This window comes from Callithrix jacchus, chromosome 12, assembly GCF_049354715.1.
Source record: "Callithrix jacchus isolate 240 chromosome 12, calJac240_pri, whole genome shotgun sequence".
Classification (NCBI taxonomy): Eukaryota; Metazoa; Chordata; class Mammalia; order Primates; family Cebidae; genus Callithrix; species Callithrix jacchus.
The window spans coordinates 72279820-72300116 of NC_133513.1; the positions used below are offsets into that span (position 1 = coordinate 72279820).

Genomic DNA, 20297 nt, shown 5'->3' on the forward strand with positions numbered 1-20297 from the left:
CTTTATTATAATTTAATAACTATGCTAGTCTTGGTGGGACAGGAATAATGAAAGAACATCAGAGAGTAAGGCTTCTCTTACCCCTGCTACCCATTTATTTAATTCAGAGAAAATACACACCTTCTCTAACTTTATTTGTCATGTTGGTTGATAGTAATCTTTTCTGTCTCTGAGGAGAAATACTTCTTATTACATTCCTAACTAAAAAATGATTCATGATCTCATTCAGAACTTTGAGACAATTCTTTAACCTAGGAAAGGAGGAAGAATTTCTTTCCTTACTGCTTCCCTCAAAGGACCTGGACGCTTGCTTTCAAGCTAAAACTATAAACAGGTCAGCTATGTATGATAACTGGGGCTTTTATAATACCATATTTGAATCTCTATTTAATTTTTCTGTGGAAAGATGTATGCAGGATGTCAACATGATTTACAGACCAACTTTTGGGGAATGCCTGTGTTCTAAAAAGAAGCAAGATGGGCTGGGCATGGTCACTCACACCTCTAATCTCAGCCCTTTGGGAAGCTGAGGTGGGCAGATCACATGAGGCCAGGAGTTTGAGATCAGGCTGGCCAACATGGTAAAACACCATCTCTACTAAAAATATAAAAATCAGCCAGGCTATGGCCTGTGATCCCAGTTACTCAGGAGCCTGAGGCACAAGAATTGCTTGATCCTGGGAGGAGGAGGTTGCAGTGAGCTTAGATTGGCCACTGCACTCTAGTCCAGGCAACACAGCAAGACCCTGTCACAAAAAAAATAAAAAGGCAAGATACTTATTTTTTTTATTTTTCTTTTGAAATTAGTAAGAATAGAATGTATGTTTGATGATGATTATCATTTGGATTAGTTTGCCCTTTCTTAATCTGTACTTCTGTTGTATTACTCTGTGGGAAAGATTTATTCCTAAGTTTAAATGAATAGATGTTTTAAAATTATTAAAATACTAAGATCTGCTGAGACATATGGCATAAATTGCATTTACAAGGGGAATGCATTCTGGAAGAGCTTTGGAATGATCCCATTGCCTTTTATGTATTGTTGGAAGCCTTGTATCTGCCATCTTTTGCTTATAGTTGAATTTATGTAATTCACCTCCTGCAAGAATTTCTGTGGTGTTTAATACTTGATATAAATTTGTTGGTTGTTTTTTTTTTAGGTAGAGTAAGAATAATTATTGACTCTAGATTCATTTTAACTTTTTTCTCTGATTTTCTTATTTTCTTTTTCCCTGACATGTACTTGAGTAGTAATATGTTTGCCCATTACTAATTAGTATTTTTCTTTAATAACAGATTTATACTTAAAACTGGAAGATGTGACCCATAAATTTAATAAGCCCTGTATAATGGATGTAAAGATAGGGCAAAAAAGCTATGATCCTTTTGCTTCATCTGAGAAGATTCAGCAACAGGTCAGCAAGTACCCATTAATGGAAGAGATTGGGTTCTTGGTGCTTGGCATGAGGGTAAGAGTGCTTATTAGTGTAATATGCACATTTTTCTATACATGTTCTTCTCTTTAAAATTATGGATGTCACTGTAGTACTAACATATCAGAAAATAATGTATTTTAGAATTGAGTTGTCTGTAACTCCCCAATGTGTACACTCTGAGAGGGCAAGGATTTTTAAAATATTTATTTGTTCACTGATATATGGTCAGTTTCTCTGGTTCTGGAACATAGTGGGTAATTAAAAAATAAATGGATGGATGGCTGAATCTTAAGACTATAATTCTGGTAATTTTGTTTTAAAGAAGCCTTAAGTTTAGGTGCAAAGTAGATATTAAAAGTAAATGTGATATCGTTTATGATTTTCCCATGAGAAAACTGCTTAGTTTATTCAGTAATTTTTCTACATTTTCAAAATAGAAAAGAAATTTAAAATTAGGTAATTGTGTGGCTGGGCACAGTGGCTCAAGCCTATAATCTCAGCACTTTGGGAGGCCAAGTTGGGTGGACTGCTTGAGCCCAGGAGTTTGAGACCAGCTGGGCAACATGGCAAAACCCGTCTCTACAAAAATACAAAACTAGCTGGGTATGGTAGCATGTGCCCGTAGTCTGAGCTACTCAGGAGGCTGAGGTTGGAGGATCACTTGAGCTCAGGAGGTCAAGACTGAAGTAAGCCGTGATCATGCCACTGCACTCCAGCCTGGGTGACAAAGTGAGACCCTGTCTCAGAAAAACAAACTGCCTCACGTCTCCCCCAAAAATAGGTAATTGTTTCAGACTTTTTGGGTTAAAGCAGTTGTTTTATTTTCTCCCAATTCTGTGAATTTGTAATTTGAGCTAGGCTGAAGTGTGCACTTCTTTTGGTGATCTCACCTAGAGTTCCTTCTGCAATCATCTGATGGTTCAGCTTGGTATTGATGGTCTAAAATGACTCACCCTCATTTTTTTGGGTCGTATATAAAAAGAAAAATTGTTCTTGTGTCAGGAAGTTGGTACTGTTGGCTGGAGCTTTTTCTTTGTGGTCTTATCTGTCAGAAGGCTAGCTTGGGCTTTTTTATTTTGAAGTACCACATTCCAAGAAGGTGAGAGTAGGAGCTATAAGGGGTCTTAAATTCTAGGTTAAGAAGTTATTTGCTGTCACTTCTATGGAATTCTGTTGGGCAAAATCTAGCACAGGGCTAGCCCAGATTTATAGGGTGAGGAAACAGATTCTATTCCCGATGGTAGGAAAAGCAAAGTCACAGTATGAATAGCAGTGTGCACAGGGTGAGGAGAATTGTTGAGGCCATTTTGAAAAAACAAGTCAAAAAGTAATGTGGTGGCCAGGTAGAGTGGCTCATACCTGTAATCCCAGTGCTTTGGGAGGCTGAGGCAGGCGGATCACCTGAGGTCAGGAGTTTGAGACCAGCCTGGCCAACATGGTAAACCTTGTCTCTATTAAAAATACAAAAATTAGCCAGGCCTGGTGGTACAGGCCTGTAATCCCAGCTACTTGGGAGGCTGAGAATCGCTTGAGCCGGGGAGGCAGAGGTTGCAGTGAGCCAAGATCATGCCATTGCACTCCAGCCTGGGTGACAAGAATGAGACTCTGTCTCAAAAAAAAAAAGTAATGTGGTGTAAAGTCCTCTAAACAAATGCTGTGTCTTCTAGATGCATGAAGGTAAAATTTGTGGATATACCAAATGCTTGTTTACCTATATGTAAGCATAATTGGTAGTTATGAAATTCTTGTAAATGATATATGGATCTTTCTTTTTGAGTTTTAACAGAAGTGCTAATAGGAAGCATAATAGATAAATTGTCAATGTGATGGTAATAGCAAAATTGAATTTGATATTTAGGTTTTATATAAAACCAGAGAAATTGTTCAAGAAGTTATTTCATTTTAGAAAGCTTTAATTAAATGTGAGTGTATAGAAAAAGAAAAAACGGTAATGGAATAAAGCTAAAACAAATAAGAAATAAACATCCCACGGAAATCTGACTGGTTAACTATTTAAACCTCTGCTGTTCTCAGATCTTTCACTCTCCCACTTTTTTTCTGACTTAGCGGGTAACTGCTTTCTACTTTAGAAAAGATTAAAACCATCAGACAAGATTTCCCTTAATTTCCTGCTAACAGATGCACATACGTTACCTGCAATTGCTTTTATTTTCTCATTCTTTCCTGTCACATTGAAGAATTTTCCGTCCTCCTAAGGACAGCTGCTCTGTACTCCCTCTGAATCACATTCCTTCTTACCTCTTCAAGAGCCTTATACTATTGATTTTCTCTTATCTTTCTTATATCTTCAACTTCTGTCTCTCTTTACTGGCTTTTATCTTTTTTGCTTTAAATACCTTCAAATCACTGTAAAGGTTTTTAAAAAACAAAACATGAAAACCCCACCTCTAACCTGCTTTGCTTTCCAGCTGCAGATTTAACTTGTCTCCGCTTTACAGTCAGACTCCTTATTTCTATTTCCTTACTTCCCATTCAGTATTCAGCTCATTCTAATCTGGCTTCTGCCCCATCATGCTAATGGATTAGCTCTTCACTAAGCACCACCATGCCACTAATTCCAAATGGCATTTTTCCTTATCTTACTTTACTTTGAAAAGTAGCTTTCAGTGCTGACCAAGTCCTCCTTGAAACATTCTTTGAATCTATGACACCCACCTGTCTCCTGGTTTCTGCCTAAGGCCATTTTGCAATTTTTGCCAGCCCATTTTTATTTATTCTTTAAATGTGGAAGTATTCCTCTTGGTTCCATTTTAATGTCTATCTTTCTTTTCTATTTCTTCCTAAGCAGAGCTCCCTGTTCTCATTAGTTCAGTGTTAGTTACACTCATAACTCATAAATGTTTATCAGCAGGCTCTGCTTTTTCTTTGATCTCCTGATATGCGCATCTAACAATTTACTGGACACTGTACCTAAATATTTTAAGTGCTTAAAGACATCTTGAACTTAATACATAAAAAACTGACAGTTTTTTCCATGGCTCGCCTTTCCTGGAGTGCTCTGGCTCCACCACCCTTGCCCAGAGCTCCCAGTTCCTGCTAAGGTAGCACCGCTGTCCTCTGTCTCCCTTCAGCTGCCATCTTGATTGTTTACAAGCATCTCATCAGCTGTGATGAGACAGATGTTATTCTACATTTACAAGATTTGGGAGATTGCAGATGGGCTGTGCCTGGCGGTGAAGGGGAATATGGTCAGTAGGACAGAGGGTGACACTGATGACTTGCTAATTGATGGAAATGCCTCTGCTGAAGGTCCTGAGGGCAAAGGTACCAAAAGCACAGTAATCACTGTTGTTGGTATTGTCACGAACCATCACTTGCAAGAAACCAGCTTCACTAAAAATGCCTGCAAGAACTATATCAAGGATTACCTGAAAACAATCAAAGGCAAACTTGAAGAACAGAGACCAGACAGAGTAAAACCTTTTGTGACAGAAGCTATAGAGCAAATCCAGCACATCCTTGCTAATTGCAAAAACTACTAGTTCTTTATTGGTAAAAACATGAATCCAGATGGCATGGTTGCTCTATTGGACTACCATGGGGATAATGTGACCCCATAAATGACTTTCTTTAAGGGTGGTTCAGAAATGGAAAAAATGTTAACAAATTTGGCAGTTACTTTGAATCTATCACTTGTCATCATAACTAGCTGCTGCTTGTCATCCACACAATACCAGGACTTCAGACAAATAGGACTGATGTCATCTTGAGCTCTTCATTTATTTTGACTATGGATGCATGGAGTGGATTCATTGTTTATAAGAAAAGTGTGTCATGTAGGTTTTCTAAAAATAAAATGCATTTAAACTCATTTGAGAGAATACCCTTTATTTTAATCCATATTTAAACTAAATCCATCCTGTAATGTTCCTGGAGAAGTTAGAGCCTGGTAGTAAGCCACTACCAGAAAGAGTAAGACTATCATTAGATAACATCTACAGTGTAAACTACTGCTGGAACTGGAAGATAAAAAATAAGAAACAAAAGTTTTAATTCTGAGTTGCAGTAAAGGGAAAAGACCATGCTCTTGGCAGTGCCAATATCTGAAGTGGAGCCTTATACCTTTTATCACCTACAGTGGAAGTAGTTGACGCTGGAAGAGATTACTAAGAGAATAAAAAGAGACTAATTCAGTTGGGGGAAAAAACCCACAAAACTGACACACTCGTCATCCCTTTTATAAACCAACAACCACAACAATGAAAACACATATCTTTTTTTTTTTTTTGAGACCTAGGCTGGAGTGCAATGGTAAGATCAGGCTCTTTGCAGCCTCGACCCCTAGGCTCAAGGGATCTTTCTGCCTCAGCCTCCCGAGTAGCTGGGACTACACGCATGTGCCTCTAAACTTGGCTGATTTTTTTTTTTTTTTAATTTTTAGTACAGATGAGGTCTCACTGTGTTTCCCAGGCTGGTCTCAAATTCCTGGGCTCAAGTGATCTGGGGCAATCCCAAGCAGTGCTGGGATTGCAGGCGTGAGCCACCATGCCCAGCCTAAAAACAAATCTCTATTATTCCCTGTCCAGTAAATGGCATCACCATATATCCAGTTTTACACAGTAGAAACTGGGTAGTCAGCGAGACATGGTGGCTCATGGACGTGGTTGCACACGCCTGTAGTCCCAGCTACTTGAGAGACTGTGCCAGGAGAATCACTTGAACCCAGGAGGTCGAGGTTGCAGTGAGCTGAGATTATGCCACTATACTCCAGCCTGGGTGACAGAGCAAGATGCTGTCTCAAGAAACAACAACAACAAAAAACCGGGTAATCACTGTCACCTGTCAGCCATCCATCAATCCTATTGATCTTGATTCCTAAACTTCTTGAGTCCCATTATCACAATTATCCCTCTCCAGACTCTAGTCTTTCAAGTTCAATTTTGTTATTTTACAATCCTTTCTCTAAACATTGTAGAATATATATCTAATCATGACATTACCTATCTAAAAATTCTTCTGTTGGATGGGAGGAAGATGGTAGATGGGAGGCAGAGCTAATGTGCATCTCCCACTTGGACAGACAGAACAGTGTGTGGAGATTTACACTGTGAACTGTTGTTCCAAAAACCACAACAGGAAAGTACCAGGAAAAACCAAAGGAATTCACAGATCTTTTGAAAGGATCACTGCAAATTCTGAGTCAGGTGAAAAACTGAGTTCCCAAAGTGTGAGAGGGGAAAAACCTGCCTCTGAACACATATCTCCTGGGTGAATCTGAGAATCCAGATCACAGTAGAAGGATTTAACCTTACCTAGAGGTGGAATGGATTTAGGGAGCCACGTGAAATGTAAAAGTAGAAGCAACATCAGGAACAGCCTTTTAAATACTTCCAGTCTCCAGTGCAAGCCCAGGGAAGTCATCCCTGAATATATCTCACATGAGCTCTTGGGGAAGGCAGCCAGCAGAATTAGGGAGGAGTCACAGGGTGAAAGAAGCCTGCAACTGAATTTTGTGATAATTTCAAGTGGGCATGAACTTCCTTGAGCAGAATCCAGGGGCAAATGGGAGCTGCTACAGATAGGAGCACAGGAATGACCACAATTGTTGGTAGACAAGGAGCGGTGTGCCCTGAAAGCTGTGCTTGCTTTCTCAGTGGGGAAGCTTATGGCTCTGGGCAGGTCTGAGTTCCACATACAGGCTGCCTGCATCTAAACTTGGTCCTGTTAGTGTGCACTGCAGGAGCACCATTGGCCTCACCAACCGCGTGGGAGCTAGGTGAGGCCTTTCACTACTGGCTATTCCCCACTTCTCTGGCAAACTACACAGCACAGCAAAGGCAGCAATACATCCCGCTGGAATACAACCCCATTGGCTTGAGAACCCCTCCCTATCCGCCACAGTGGCTGCAGCATGCCCCACCCAAGGAGAGGCTGAGCTCAGACCTGCCTACCCCTGCCCCCATCTGATGGTTTTTTCCTGCCTGCCCTGGTAAGACATAAACTCTTGGGAGCTTTATGGCAATGCCCATTATGTGAGAAACCAGAATAGTTCCCCCTTGCCAACTTAGGGCAAGCTCAGATCTTACTGCTAATACTGAAAGTGGTGCTCTCTTGAAAGCACGCCCCCCTGGCTGGAGGCCAACCAACTCAGGCCATTATGGCAACTTATGACAGAATAACTGCTCCTAGGAAGGAGAAAACAGCTAAAACTACTACCTGGAACACCTGGCAACCAGTGATCCTCAGTTTGTCCATGTGACAACTTCACTGCTAGCATAACCCAGAATTTGAGAAAGCCAGCACACTAAACCTACCTACAACGAAGGATTCTCACAGAGTCTACATCACTCCCTTGCCATATCTACCAGAGCAGATGCTGTTATCCATGACTAGGATACCTGAAGACTGATCGCATCACAGGACTCTTTGCAGACATTCCCCAGCACAAACCCGGAGCCTGGTAGCCCTGCTGAGTGGCTAGACCCAGAAGAACAGTAACAATCACTGCAGTCTGGCTCTCAGGAAGCCCCATTGCTAGGAGAATGGGGAGAGCACCACATCAAAGTATCACTCTGTGGGACAAAATAATCTAAATAGCAGGCCTTGAGTTCCAGAACTTTCCACTGGTGGGTAGTTTCTCACAATGGAGACACAATTGCTGTGCTGGGTGCAGCCAGGAAAGTCTGCACATACACTGCAACAGACAGGCAGCCACTGTGATCATGAAGGACCTCGGAGAAGAAGTCCTTGTTCCCCGCAGCACTCCACTGCAGATGTAGCTGGGTCTTCCCCTACAGGAATGCAGCATGGATGCACCTATAGACAGCCCTTCTGGAATAATCCAGGGTGAGGACAGGAGGAGCACCCCTCAGGCCTGCACAAGAGGCAGAGTCACAATCACTCCCTATTTGGAATACCAATATTTCTATAGATGAAAAGAGTTGCCTGTCTAATTTGAATAGCTGAAATGCTAGGAAAGGAGTGAGGCTATGAGGTAAATAGCTTTCCTGCTAACTTGGCACTGGAGCTGAGGTGGCTCCCACTCTTCACTCTGATAAATCCTCAACACATCTAATTGAGAGCTCCCCAAATAGATACACACACAGTTACCCTCATGAAGGCTGGGACCTTGACCTACCATTGGGAATTACTTCTCACCTGCCTTAGCCACAACTTGAGCCTTCCCAGAGATACCTTCTTTGAAGCCAGAATCATCAACTTAGGAAATAAAATGCCAGGAAAAAATTAAATAAATAAAATGTGCACCACGAGAGAGTGAGGTAAACTTCAAGAGATCCCTGCCATTCCAACTCTATAGGAGACAGTGAACTCACCCACACACCAAGATTATAGCTACTACAGCCAGCATTGGGGAAAGCCAGCACACAAAAGACTCTCTTTAAGGATTCATACAGTCTTTACCCCTATGAGTACCAAGAATCAATTTAGGCTAAAATAAACATTAAAGTCTGATCCTTAAGAGAAAGAGAGAAAAAAATGTAAACTTAAAAAAACCAGTCCAATCAAAAATATATTCATGAACAATTTGAAGAAACAGTCTACTCAAATGAGAAGGAATTAGAAAATTCTGGTAATATGACAAAAACAAGGTTCTATAACACCCCCAAAAGATCACAGTAGTTCCCTAGGAATGGATCCAAACTGAGAAGAAATCAGTTGCCATATAAAGAATTCAGAAGGCTGATAATTGCAACTTAAATTTAAAAAACAGGGCTGGGCGTGTGGCTCACGCCTGTAATCCCAACACTTTGGAAGGCCAAGGTGGGTTGATCACCTGAGATTGGGAGTTCAAGACCAGCCTGACCAACATGGTGAAACCCCATCTCTACTAAAAATACAAAAATTAGCTGGGCTTGGTGACACATGTCTGTAGTCCCAGCTATTCGGGAGGCTGAGGCAGGAGAATCACTTGAACCCGTGAGGCAGAGGTTTCAGTGAGCTGAGATTGTGCCACTGCACTCCAGCCTGGACAACAGAGCAGGACTCCATCTCAAAAACAAAACAAAATAGGCCAGGCATAGTGGCTCATGCCTGTAACCCCAGCATTTTGGGAGGCCAAGGCAGGCACATCACTTGAAATCAGGAGTTCCAAGACTGGCCTGGCCAACGTGGTGAAGCCCCATTCTACGAAAAATTAGCCAGGCGTGGTAGCACATGCCTATGGTTCCAGCTACTCAGGAAGCTGAGACAGGAGAATCACCTTAACCTGGAAAGTGGAGGTTACAGTGAGCTAAGACAGCACTGCAGCCTGGGCAATAGAGTGAGACTCCATCTCAAAAAAAGAACAATACAGGATATGGCTGAGAAATTTTCCAGAGATATAGATATTGTAAAGAAAAAACAATCACAGCTTCTGGAAATGAAGGACACTCTTAGGGAAATACAAAATGCAGTGGAAAATTTCAGTGATAGACTAGAACAAGCAGAAGTAGGAATTTCAGAGCTCAAAGACAAGGATCTGGAATTAACCCAATCAAAGACAAAGACAAAGAAAAAAATTTTTTTTTAATGGAACAGAGCCTTCAAGAAATTTGGGATTATGTTAAATGACCAAACCTAAGAATAATTGGTCTTTTTGAAGAAGAGAAATTTAAAAGTTTGGAAAACTTATCTGAGGGAATAATTGAGGAAAACTTCTCTGGCTGTATTAGAGATCTAGACATCCAAATACAAGAAGCTCAAAGATCTCCTGGGAAATTCATTGCAAAAAGTTCATCACAATCCTAAATACCTATGCACCTAACACTGGAGCTCCTAAATTCATGAAATAATTATAACTAGACCTATGAGATAACAACACACAATAATATTGGGGCACTTCAGTACTCCACTGACAGCACTCGACAGGTTATCAAGACAGAAAGTCAACTAAGAAACAATGAACTTGAACTTAAATTATGCCCTAGAACAAATGGACTTTAACAGATATTTACAGAACATTTTACCCAACAACTGCAGAAACAACATTTTGTTTATCAGCACATGGAATGTTCTCCAAGATAGGCCATATGATAGGCCACAAAACAAGTCTCAATGCATTCAAGAAAATCAAAATCATAACAAGTATCTTCTGAGACCACAGCAGAATAAAACTAGAAATTAACTCCAAAAGGAACCCTCAAAACCATACAAATACATGGAAATTAAATAATCTGCTCTTGAATGATTTTTGCATGAACAAGATGGAAATGTAAAAATTCTTTAAACTGAACACTATTAGTGACACAACTTACCAAAACCTCTGGGATGCAGTAAAAGTGGTGCCAAGAGTAAAGTTCATAGCATTAAATACCTACATCAAAAAGTCTGAAAGAGCATAGGTAGACAACCTAATGTCACATCTCAAGGAACTAGAGAAACAAGAACAAACCAAACCCAAACCCAACAGAATTAAAGAAATAACAAAGATCAGGACAGAACTAAGTAAAATTGACACAACAATAAAAAATAATGCAAAATAGAAGTGAAACAAAAAGCTGGTTCTTTGAAAAGAAAAACAAAATCGATAGACCATTAGCTAGATTAACCAAGAAGAGAGAAGATCCAAATAAGCTTAATTAGAAAACAAAACTGGTGATATTACAACCGATACCACAGAAATACAAAAGATCATTCAAGGCTACTATGAACATCTTTATGTGCACAAACTAGAATGTCTAGAGGAAATGAATAAATTTCTGGAAATATACAACCCTCCTACATTAAATCAGGAAAAAATAGAAACTCTGAACAGACCAATAACAAACAGTGAGATTGCAACAGTAATAAAGGAGTTGCCAATAAAAAAAGTCCAGGACCTGATGGATTCACAGCTGAGTTCTGTCAGACATTCAAAGAAGAATTGTTACCAATCTTAGTGAAATTCCAAAAGATAAAGAAAGAGGGAATCCTCCCTAAATCATTCTGTGAAGCCAATATTACCCTAATACCAAAACCAGGAAAAGACATAACAAAAAAAGAAAACTACAGACCAGTATCCTTGATGAACATAGATGCAAAAATCCTCAACAAAATACTAGCTAACCAAATTCAGCACATAGTGAAAACATAATACACCATGATCAAGTACATTTCCTACCAGGGATGCAGGGATGATTTAACATACATCAGTATATAAATGTGATATATCACATAAACAGAATTAAAAATAAAAATTATATGATCATCTCAATAGATGCAGAAAAGCATTTCACAAAATCCTGCATACTTTTGTGATAAAAACCCTCAGCAAAATTGATGTCAGAGGGGCTTACTTCAAAATAATAAAAGCTGTCTATGTCAAACCCATAGCCATCATCATACTGAATAGGGAATAGTTGAAAGCATTTACCCTGAGTACTGGAACAAAACAAAGATGCCCACTTCACCACTTCTATTCAACATAGTACTGGAGTTCCTAGCCAGAGCAGTCAGACAAGAGAAAGAAATAAAGGGCATCCAGATCAGTAAAGAGGAAATCAAATGGTGACTCTTTGCCAGTGACGTGATTGTATATCTAGGAAATCCTAGAGATTTATCCAAAGAGTTCTTAGAGCTAATAAATGAATTCAATAAAGTTTCAGGATACAAATTCAATAGCACTGCTCTATACACCAACAACTACCAAGCCAAGGATCAAACCAAGAATTTAAATCTCTCTTATAGTAGCTACAAAATAAAAAAATAAAAGTACTTATGTATATACTTAACCAAGGAGGTGAAAGATTTCTACAAGGAAAACTATAACACACTACTGAAAGAAATCATGGCTGACACAAACAAATGGAAACACATCCCATGCTCAGGAATGTGTGGAGTCAGTATTGTGAAAATAACCATACTGCCAAAAGCAATCTACAGATTCAATGTAATGCCCATCAAAATACCATTATCATTCTCAGAACTACCAAAAAAAAAATTTTAAATCCTGCTGAACTGAAAAAGAGTCTGTGTAGCCAAAGAAATACTAAGCAAAAAGAACAAAACTGTAGACTTCACGTTACCCGACTATAAACTATATTACAAGGATATACAAAGCAGCATGGTACTTGTATAAAAATAGGCACATAGACCAGTGGAACAGATTGAGAACCCAGAAATAAAGCCAAATAATTACAGCCAACTGATCTTCAACAGAGCATACAAAAACATAAATTGGTAAAGGACACCCTATCCAACAAGTGGTGCTGGCATAATTGGCAAGCCACATGTAGAAGAGTGAAACTGAATCCTCATCTTTCACTTTATACAAAACACTACTCGAGATGGATCAAAGACTTGAATCTAATACCTGAAACCATAAAAATTCTAGACAATAACATTGGAAAAACTCTTCTACAGTTAGCTTGGGCAAAGAATTTATGACCAAGAACCCAAAAGCAAATGCCACAAAACAAAAATAAATAAATGGGACCTAATTAAACTTGAAAGCTTCTGCACAGCAAAATAAATAATCAGCAGAATAAACAGTCAACCCACAGAGTAGGAGAAAATGTTTGCAAACTATGCATCTGACAAAGGACTACTATCTGGAATCTGCAAGGAATTCAAACAAATTTGCAAAGGAAAACCAGTCCCTTCAGAAAGTGAGCAAAGGACATGAATAGACAATTGTCAAAAGAAGATATACAAATGGCCAACAGACATATAAACAAATGCTCAATATCACTAATAGAGAAATGCAAATTAAAATCACAAGGAAATACTACCTTACTCCTGCAGGAATGGCCATAATTAAAAAATAAAAAAATAACAGATGTTGGCAAGGATGTGTTGAAAAGGGAGCACTTTTACACTGCTGGTGGGAATGTAAACTAGCACAACCACTATGGAAAACATTATGGAGATCACTTAAAGAACTAAAAGTAGAACTATCATTTGATCTAGCAATCTCACCACTGGGTATCTACCCAAAGGAAAAGAAGTTGTTAAATAAAAAAGACACTTGCATATGCATGTTTATAGCAGTACAATTTGCAGTTGCAAAAATACAGAACCAGTCTAAATACCCGTCAACCAATGAGTGGATAAAGAAAATGTGAGATAGATAGATATATATACATATACATATACATATACATATACATATACATATACATATACATATACACACACCATGGAATATTACTCAGCCATAAAAATAATGACTTGTAGACCATTATTCTAAGTGAACTCAAGAATGGAAAACCAAATACCATATGCTCTCACAAGTGGGAGCTAAGCGTTGAAGATGCAAAAGCGTAAGAATGAGATAGTGGACTTTGGGGACTTGAGGAAGGCTGGGACACAGGTAAGGGATAAAAGACTACACATTTGGAACAGTGTACACTGCTTGGGTGACAGGTGTGTCAAGATCTCAGAAATCACCACTACAGAACTTACCCATGTAACAAAAACCCCAAAAGCTGTTGCAATAGAATAATAATAATAGTAAGCTCTTCTCTGGATTTCTATTACCTTTAGGGTACATATTCAGAATAAGTAAATAAGGTATTGTATGATTTCACCCTGCTGGGATATATTGTTTCCCTAGACATAGAGATTTCTTTATTTCTTAAAGAGGTTTTCCCCCCCCGAAATAGCTTTAACGAGATGTCATTTAGATACCATTCTGTTTATTATTTTAAGTATACAGTTCACTGGTTTTAGTCAATTCAGACTTGGGCAATTATCACCATATTCAATTTAGAACAATTTTATCACTTCCACAAAAAAAATTCATACACATCAGCAGTCCCTACCAATTTCCTTCCAAACTCCCTGTCCCTAGGGAACCACTAATCCATTTTCTATCTCTATAGATTTGCCTCTTCTGGACAATTCATATAAATTGAATCATACAGTACAATGTGTGGTATTTTGTTACTGGCTTCTTTCATTTAGCTTAGTGTTTCGAAAGTTCATCCATGTTGCAGTATAAGTCAGTACATTGTTTTTTGTTGCCAAATAATATTCCATTATATGAATATGGATACATTTTGTGTATCGATTCATTCATTGATGGACTTTGGGTTGTTTCTACTTTTTGGCTATTAATAACTGTTATGAATATTTGTATACAAGTTTCTGTTGAGGTATGTTTTTATTTCTCTCAGGTAGATTCCTAAGTATGAAGTTTGTAGGTCCTAGGGTTAAGTTTTTGTTTAACTTTTGGCAAAACTGCCAAAGTGTTTTTCCAGAGTGACTTCACCATTTTATTGAGTTGTTTTTTTTTTTAATTATTTAAGTAGCTTTTGGAGTACCATTGTTTTTTGTTATATGGATGAATTATATAGTGGTAAATTCTGAGATTTTAGTGTACTCATCACCTGAGTAGCATACCTTTTACCTAATATGTAGTTTTTTTTTAATCCCTAGCCACCCCTTCCACCCTTCTCCTTCTGAGTGTCTAAAGTCCATTATATTACTCTGTATGCCTTTGTTTAGTCATAGCTTAGCTCCCACTTATAAGTGAGAACATATGCTGACTTCACCATTCATTTTACATTCCCACCAGCAGCTCATGATGGTTCCATTTTCTCTACATTCTTGAAACCTTTGTTCCTTTTGGTTTTTCTACTATAAGCCATCCTAGTGAGTGTTGAGTAGCATCTCCTTGTGGTTTTGATTTTCCTTCCTCTAATGATTAATGATGTTGACTATCTTTTCATGTGCAATATTATTGACTGTACATCTTCAGAAATATGTCTATTCAGACATTTTGTTTTTAATTATTGAGTTGTATATAAATCTATCAAACTTTTGATTTGCAAGTATTTTTTCTAATTAATTGCTTTTACTTGATAGTATTTGTTGAAGCCCCCAAACTTTTAGTTTTGAAGTCCAATTTACTTATTTTTGTTGTTACTTATGCTTTTGGTGTAAAATCTAAGAAACCATTGCCTAACCCAAACTTGTCAAGATTTACTGCTATTTTTCTTGTAAGAATGTTATAGTTTTATCTCTTGTTTTGAGATTTCGAATACATTTTAAGTTATTTTTTGTGTGCTTTAAGGAAGGGGTCAAACTTCATTCTTTTATGTATGGATATCCGGTTGTCCCAACACCATTTGTTGATAAGACTGTTCTTCCCCCAATGAATAATTGTGATGCCCTTGTTGAAAATAAATTGACCATAAATGTTTTCCATTGTTTCATATTGTCTATCCTTATGTCCAATACTACACTGTCTTGTCTTGATTAATGTTGCTTTGGAATAAGTTTTGAATTATGAGTCCTCCAATTTTGTTCTTTTTTTTTTTTTAGTTTTTATTTTGGGACTGTGTCTTTGCTCTGTCACCCAGGCTAGAGTGCAGTAGCATGATCGTGTCTTACTGTAGCCTTGAACTATGGGGCTCAAGCAATCCTCCCACTTAAGCCTCCCAAATAATTGAGACTACAAGTGTATACCATCATACCCAAGTAATTTTTAAATTTATTTTTTGTAAACTGTGTCTCACTTTGTTGCCCAGGCTGGCGTTAAACTCCTGGACTCAAGTGATCCTCCTGCTCTGGCCTCCAAAGTGCTAGGATTGCAGGTGTGAGCCACCTGGCCTCAACTTTGTTCTTTTTCAAATTTGTTTTGGCTATTCTGTGTTCCTTTAATTTTCACATAAATTTTAGGATCAGTTTGTCAGTTTCTGCAAAGAAGTCACGAAATGAGCAACTCATATGGTGACGTACAATCCAGGAAAAGCTGGAGCTTGCTTTTGCTTATCATTTTCACCTCCTACACCTGTTCTTCAGCCCTCTTTCCATTAAAAAAAAAAAAAAAAGGATACCTTTTTGCTACATATTTACATGTTTTTAGGATGGGAATGTTAACTTCTGATTTAGACATATCTTTGCTACCACACCAGTTTAATTTTTATAGAGATGGAGCCTTGCCATGTTGCCCAGGCTGGTCTTAAACTTCTAGGCTCAAGCGATCCTCCTGCCTCAGCCTCCCAAAGCACTGTTATTAAAGGCATGAGATACTGTGCCTGGCCGCATTATGTTTTTTAAAAAACAACATATATACTTTAACTTAAAAATACATATTGCTAAAGAATACTAATTATCATCTGAGTGTTCAGTGAATTGTTTTCTTTTGTTGGTAGAGGCTCTTGCCTATGGTACCTGATTGATCAGCAAGGTGGTTGCTGAAGGTTGGAGTGCCTGCAGCAACTTTTTAAGACAGCAATGAAGTTTGCCGCATAAATTTACTCTTCCTTTAATGAAAGCTTTCCCTGGAGCACGTGTTGCTCTTTGATAGAACTTTACTCACAGTAGAACTTTCAAAACTGGAGTCAGTCCTCTCAGATCCTGCCACTGCTTTATCAAGTAAGTTTATGTAATATTCTAAATCGTTCATTGTCATTTTGGCAGTGTTTACAGGATCTTTACTAGGAGTAGATTCCATCTCAAGAAACCACTTTCTTTGTTCGTCCATAAGAAGCAAGTCTGAGGCCAGGTACAGTGGCTTATGCCAGTAATCCCAACACTTTGGGAGGTCAAGGCAGGTGGATCACTTGAGCTCAGGAGTTTGAGACCAGGCTGGGCAACATGACAAAACCCCGTCTACAAAAAAAATACGTGGTGGCACATGCCTGTAGTGCCATCTACTCAAGAGGCTGAAATGGGAGGAATGCTTGAGCACAAGAAGTTGAGATTGCAGTGAGCCATGATCGTGCCACTGCACTCCAGCCTGGCAACAGCAAGACCCTATCTCAGTCAATAAAGAAGCAAGCAAGCAAGCCACTCTTCATCCATTCAAGGTTTATCATGAGATTGCAGCAATTCGGTCACATCTTGAGGCCTCACTTCTAGTTCTAGTTCTCTTGCTCTTTCCACTGAAGTCTTGAACTGAACTTCTCAAAGTCACCCATGAGGGCTGGAATTAACTTCTTCTAAACTCCTGTTAGTTCTTTGTGGCATCTAGAATGGTGAATTCTTTCCAAAAGGTTTTCAATTTACTTTGCCCCAATCCATCAAAGGAATTTCTATCAATGGCAACTATAGCCTTACAAAATATATTGCTTAAATAGTAAGACTTAATAGTTGAAATTACTCCTTGATCCATACAATGGCAAAAGGAATGTTGTTAGTAGGCATGAAGACAAAATTAATCTCCTTGTACATCATCAGTGCTCTTAGGTGACCAGGTGCACTGTCAATGAGCAGTAATATTTTGGAAGGAATCTTTTTTTCTGAACAGTAGTTCTCAATGGTGGGCTGAAAATATTGAGTAAACCATGCTATAAACAGATGTGTTGTCATCCAGGCTTTGTTATTCCATCAATAAGCAGATGTACTGTCATACAGGCTTTGAACACAGGCAGACAGAGTAGATTCAGCAAAAAAAATTTGTTTTTTGAGACAGGGTCTTGCTCTATCACCTAGGCTGGAGTGCAGTGGCATGATCATAACTCACTGCAGCCTCCAACTTCTGGGCTCAAGCAATCCTTCCACCTCAGCCTCTGGCTGGGACTACAGGCATGTGCCACCACACCCAATTAATTTTTACATTTTTTTTGTGGAGGTGGGGTCTCACTATGATGCTCAGGCTCTTCTTGAGCTCCTTGCCTCAAGTTGTCCTCTAGCCTCAAGCTAGCCTTCTGCCTCAGCCTCCTAAAGGGCTGGGAGATTCAGCATAATTCTTAAGGGCTCTAGGACAAATGAGTGAGTATAGTATTCAACTTAAAGTCACCAGTTGCATTTGCCCCAACACGAGAGATAGCCTATCCTTTGAAGTTTTGAAGCCAGGTATTGACTTGTTATCTCTAGCTAAGAAAACCGTAGGTGGCATTTTTTCCCCCCAAAAGAAGGCTGTTTCATCTACATTGAGAACCTGTGGTTTAGGGTAGAAACCCTCATCAGTTACCTTCTGGATAAGTTGCTGTAGCTTCTACACCAGCACTTTCTGCCTCACCTTGCATTTTATGATAAAAACATCTTCCCATAAACTTCTACTATGTTCTGTGAAACAGCCTTCGCTAGCTTCGCACTTGTTCTGCAGCTTCCTCATAGTGACTCTCAGCCTTAATGGAACTGAAAAGAGTTAAGGTCTTACTCTGGATCAGGCTTTGGCTTGAGGTAATGTAGCTGGTTTGGTCTTCTATCCAAACCACTAAAACTTTCTTCACGTTAGCAATAAGGCTGTTTCACTTTCTTATGATTTGTGTGTTTAATGTAGTAGCACTCTGAATTTCCTTCAAGAGCTTTTTCTTTGCATTCATAGCTTGGCTGTTTGGCACAAGAGGCCTAGCTTTAAGCCTGTCTTTGCTTTCAACATGCTTTCCTTACTTAGTTAATCACCTTTTTATTTTTTTGAGATGGAGTCTCACTATGTCACCAGACTAGGGTGCAGTGGTGAGATCTCTGCTCACTGGAACCTCTGGTTCTAGTGATTCTCCTGTCTCAGCTTTCCGAGTAGCTGGGACTACAGGTGCGTGCCACTGCACCTGGCTAATTTTTGTATTTTTTAGTGGAGAAGGGGTTCTACCATGCTGGCCAGGGTGGTCTCAATCTGTTGACCTCATGATCCGCCCACCTCGGCCTCCCAAAGCTCTGAGATTGCAGGTGTGAGCCACCGGGCCCAGCTCACTTTTTAGCTTTTGATTTAAAGTGAGAGAGGTGACATTTTCTTTCATTTGAACACTTAGAGGCCATTGGAGGGTTATTAATTGGCCTAATTTCAACATTGTTATGTCTCACAGAATAGGGAGGCCTGAGGAGAGAAAGAGAGATGGAGGGATAGCTAGTTGGTGGAGCAGTCAGAACATACATATTTATCAATTAAATTTGCCATCTTATGTGGGTGTGCTTTGTGACATCTCAAAATAATTACAGGAGTAACATCAAAGATCACTACTGGCAGATCACCACACAGATCTAATAAGTTTGAAATATTTCATAAATGACCAAATTGTAATACAAAGACAAAGTGACCATGTGCTGTTGGAAAAGTGGCACCAATAGATTTGCTCAAGCAGGGTTGCCACAGACCTTCAATTTGTAAATAATGCAATATTTGTAAAGCACAATGAAGTGAAATTCAATAAAATGAGGCATACCTGTGCAGTTGAATAGTTTGCCTCCATACAAGATATTATAGTTATTTTTTCTCTATATATCCTTCCAGAGATATTTTAAACATGCAAATAGTGCATATATGTTTATTACAAAACCTACCTTAAACACTTTTTCTTGTTTAAGAAAAAGGTTTCTTGTTTGTTCCCCCATAAGTGTAAATATGCCCTTTGTTCATCAAATAAATTTCAAATGATTTTTTTTCCTATTTTTCCTTCGATTTCTGCATGGCAAAAACACTGTGTACACATAGAAATGATAAATATATGTAGTGGTGAATACCCCAAATAGCCTGACTTGATCATTACACATTCTATGCCTGTAAGAAAATGTCACATGTATCCCATAAATCTGTACAAATAATATCTACCAAAAAATCCAGTTGTGACATTTCTGAGTTTTAGTTGGAAATGCTGTCCCTAGTAATTATCAGTTACTCAAGGATTCCTGCATGTTTTCAGGGACCCTTTTATCATTTCAGTCTTTGATACATTTGAAATTTATCCTGACATAAGATACCAGGTATGAATACAACTTAGTTTTTCCTGATCACTGTTTCATCAGACTAACACCATTTAATAAATATTCCTTTCCTGTTTATCAAAATCCCATTATCACATATTAAATTCTCACATATGTTTGATCAAAATATGTTTTAATATCTGATAGGATGGCAAAGGTTAGTTCTACCTTATTAATCTTATAACTTTTCTTGGCTCTTTAAAAATAATATATATATATATGTGAACTTCAGAGTTGGCTTTTGGTTAAAAAAAAATTGTTAGGGCTGGACATGGTGACTTAACATGCGTAATCTCAAAACTTTGGGAAGCTGAGGCAGGTGGACCACTT

General features: G+C 38.7%; 1 protein-coding gene and 1 pseudogene across 2 annotated transcripts in view; both read left to right on the plus strand.

Annotated features, from left to right (window-relative positions):
* Positions 1-20297, plus strand: part of IPMK (inositol polyphosphate multikinase) — a 67613-nt gene that overhangs the window by 39015 nt on the left and 8301 nt on the right. For both annotated transcript variants that reach the window (XM_009009910.4, XM_002756350.5), the window contains exon 4: positions 1297-1469. In XM_009009910.4, coding sequence (XP_009008158.1) covers positions 1297-1469 — 173 coding nt within the window. The remainder of the gene's footprint in view (positions 1-1296; positions 1470-20297) is intronic.
* LOC118146337 (translationally-controlled tumor protein-like) lies at positions 4429-5268 on the plus strand (annotated as a pseudogene).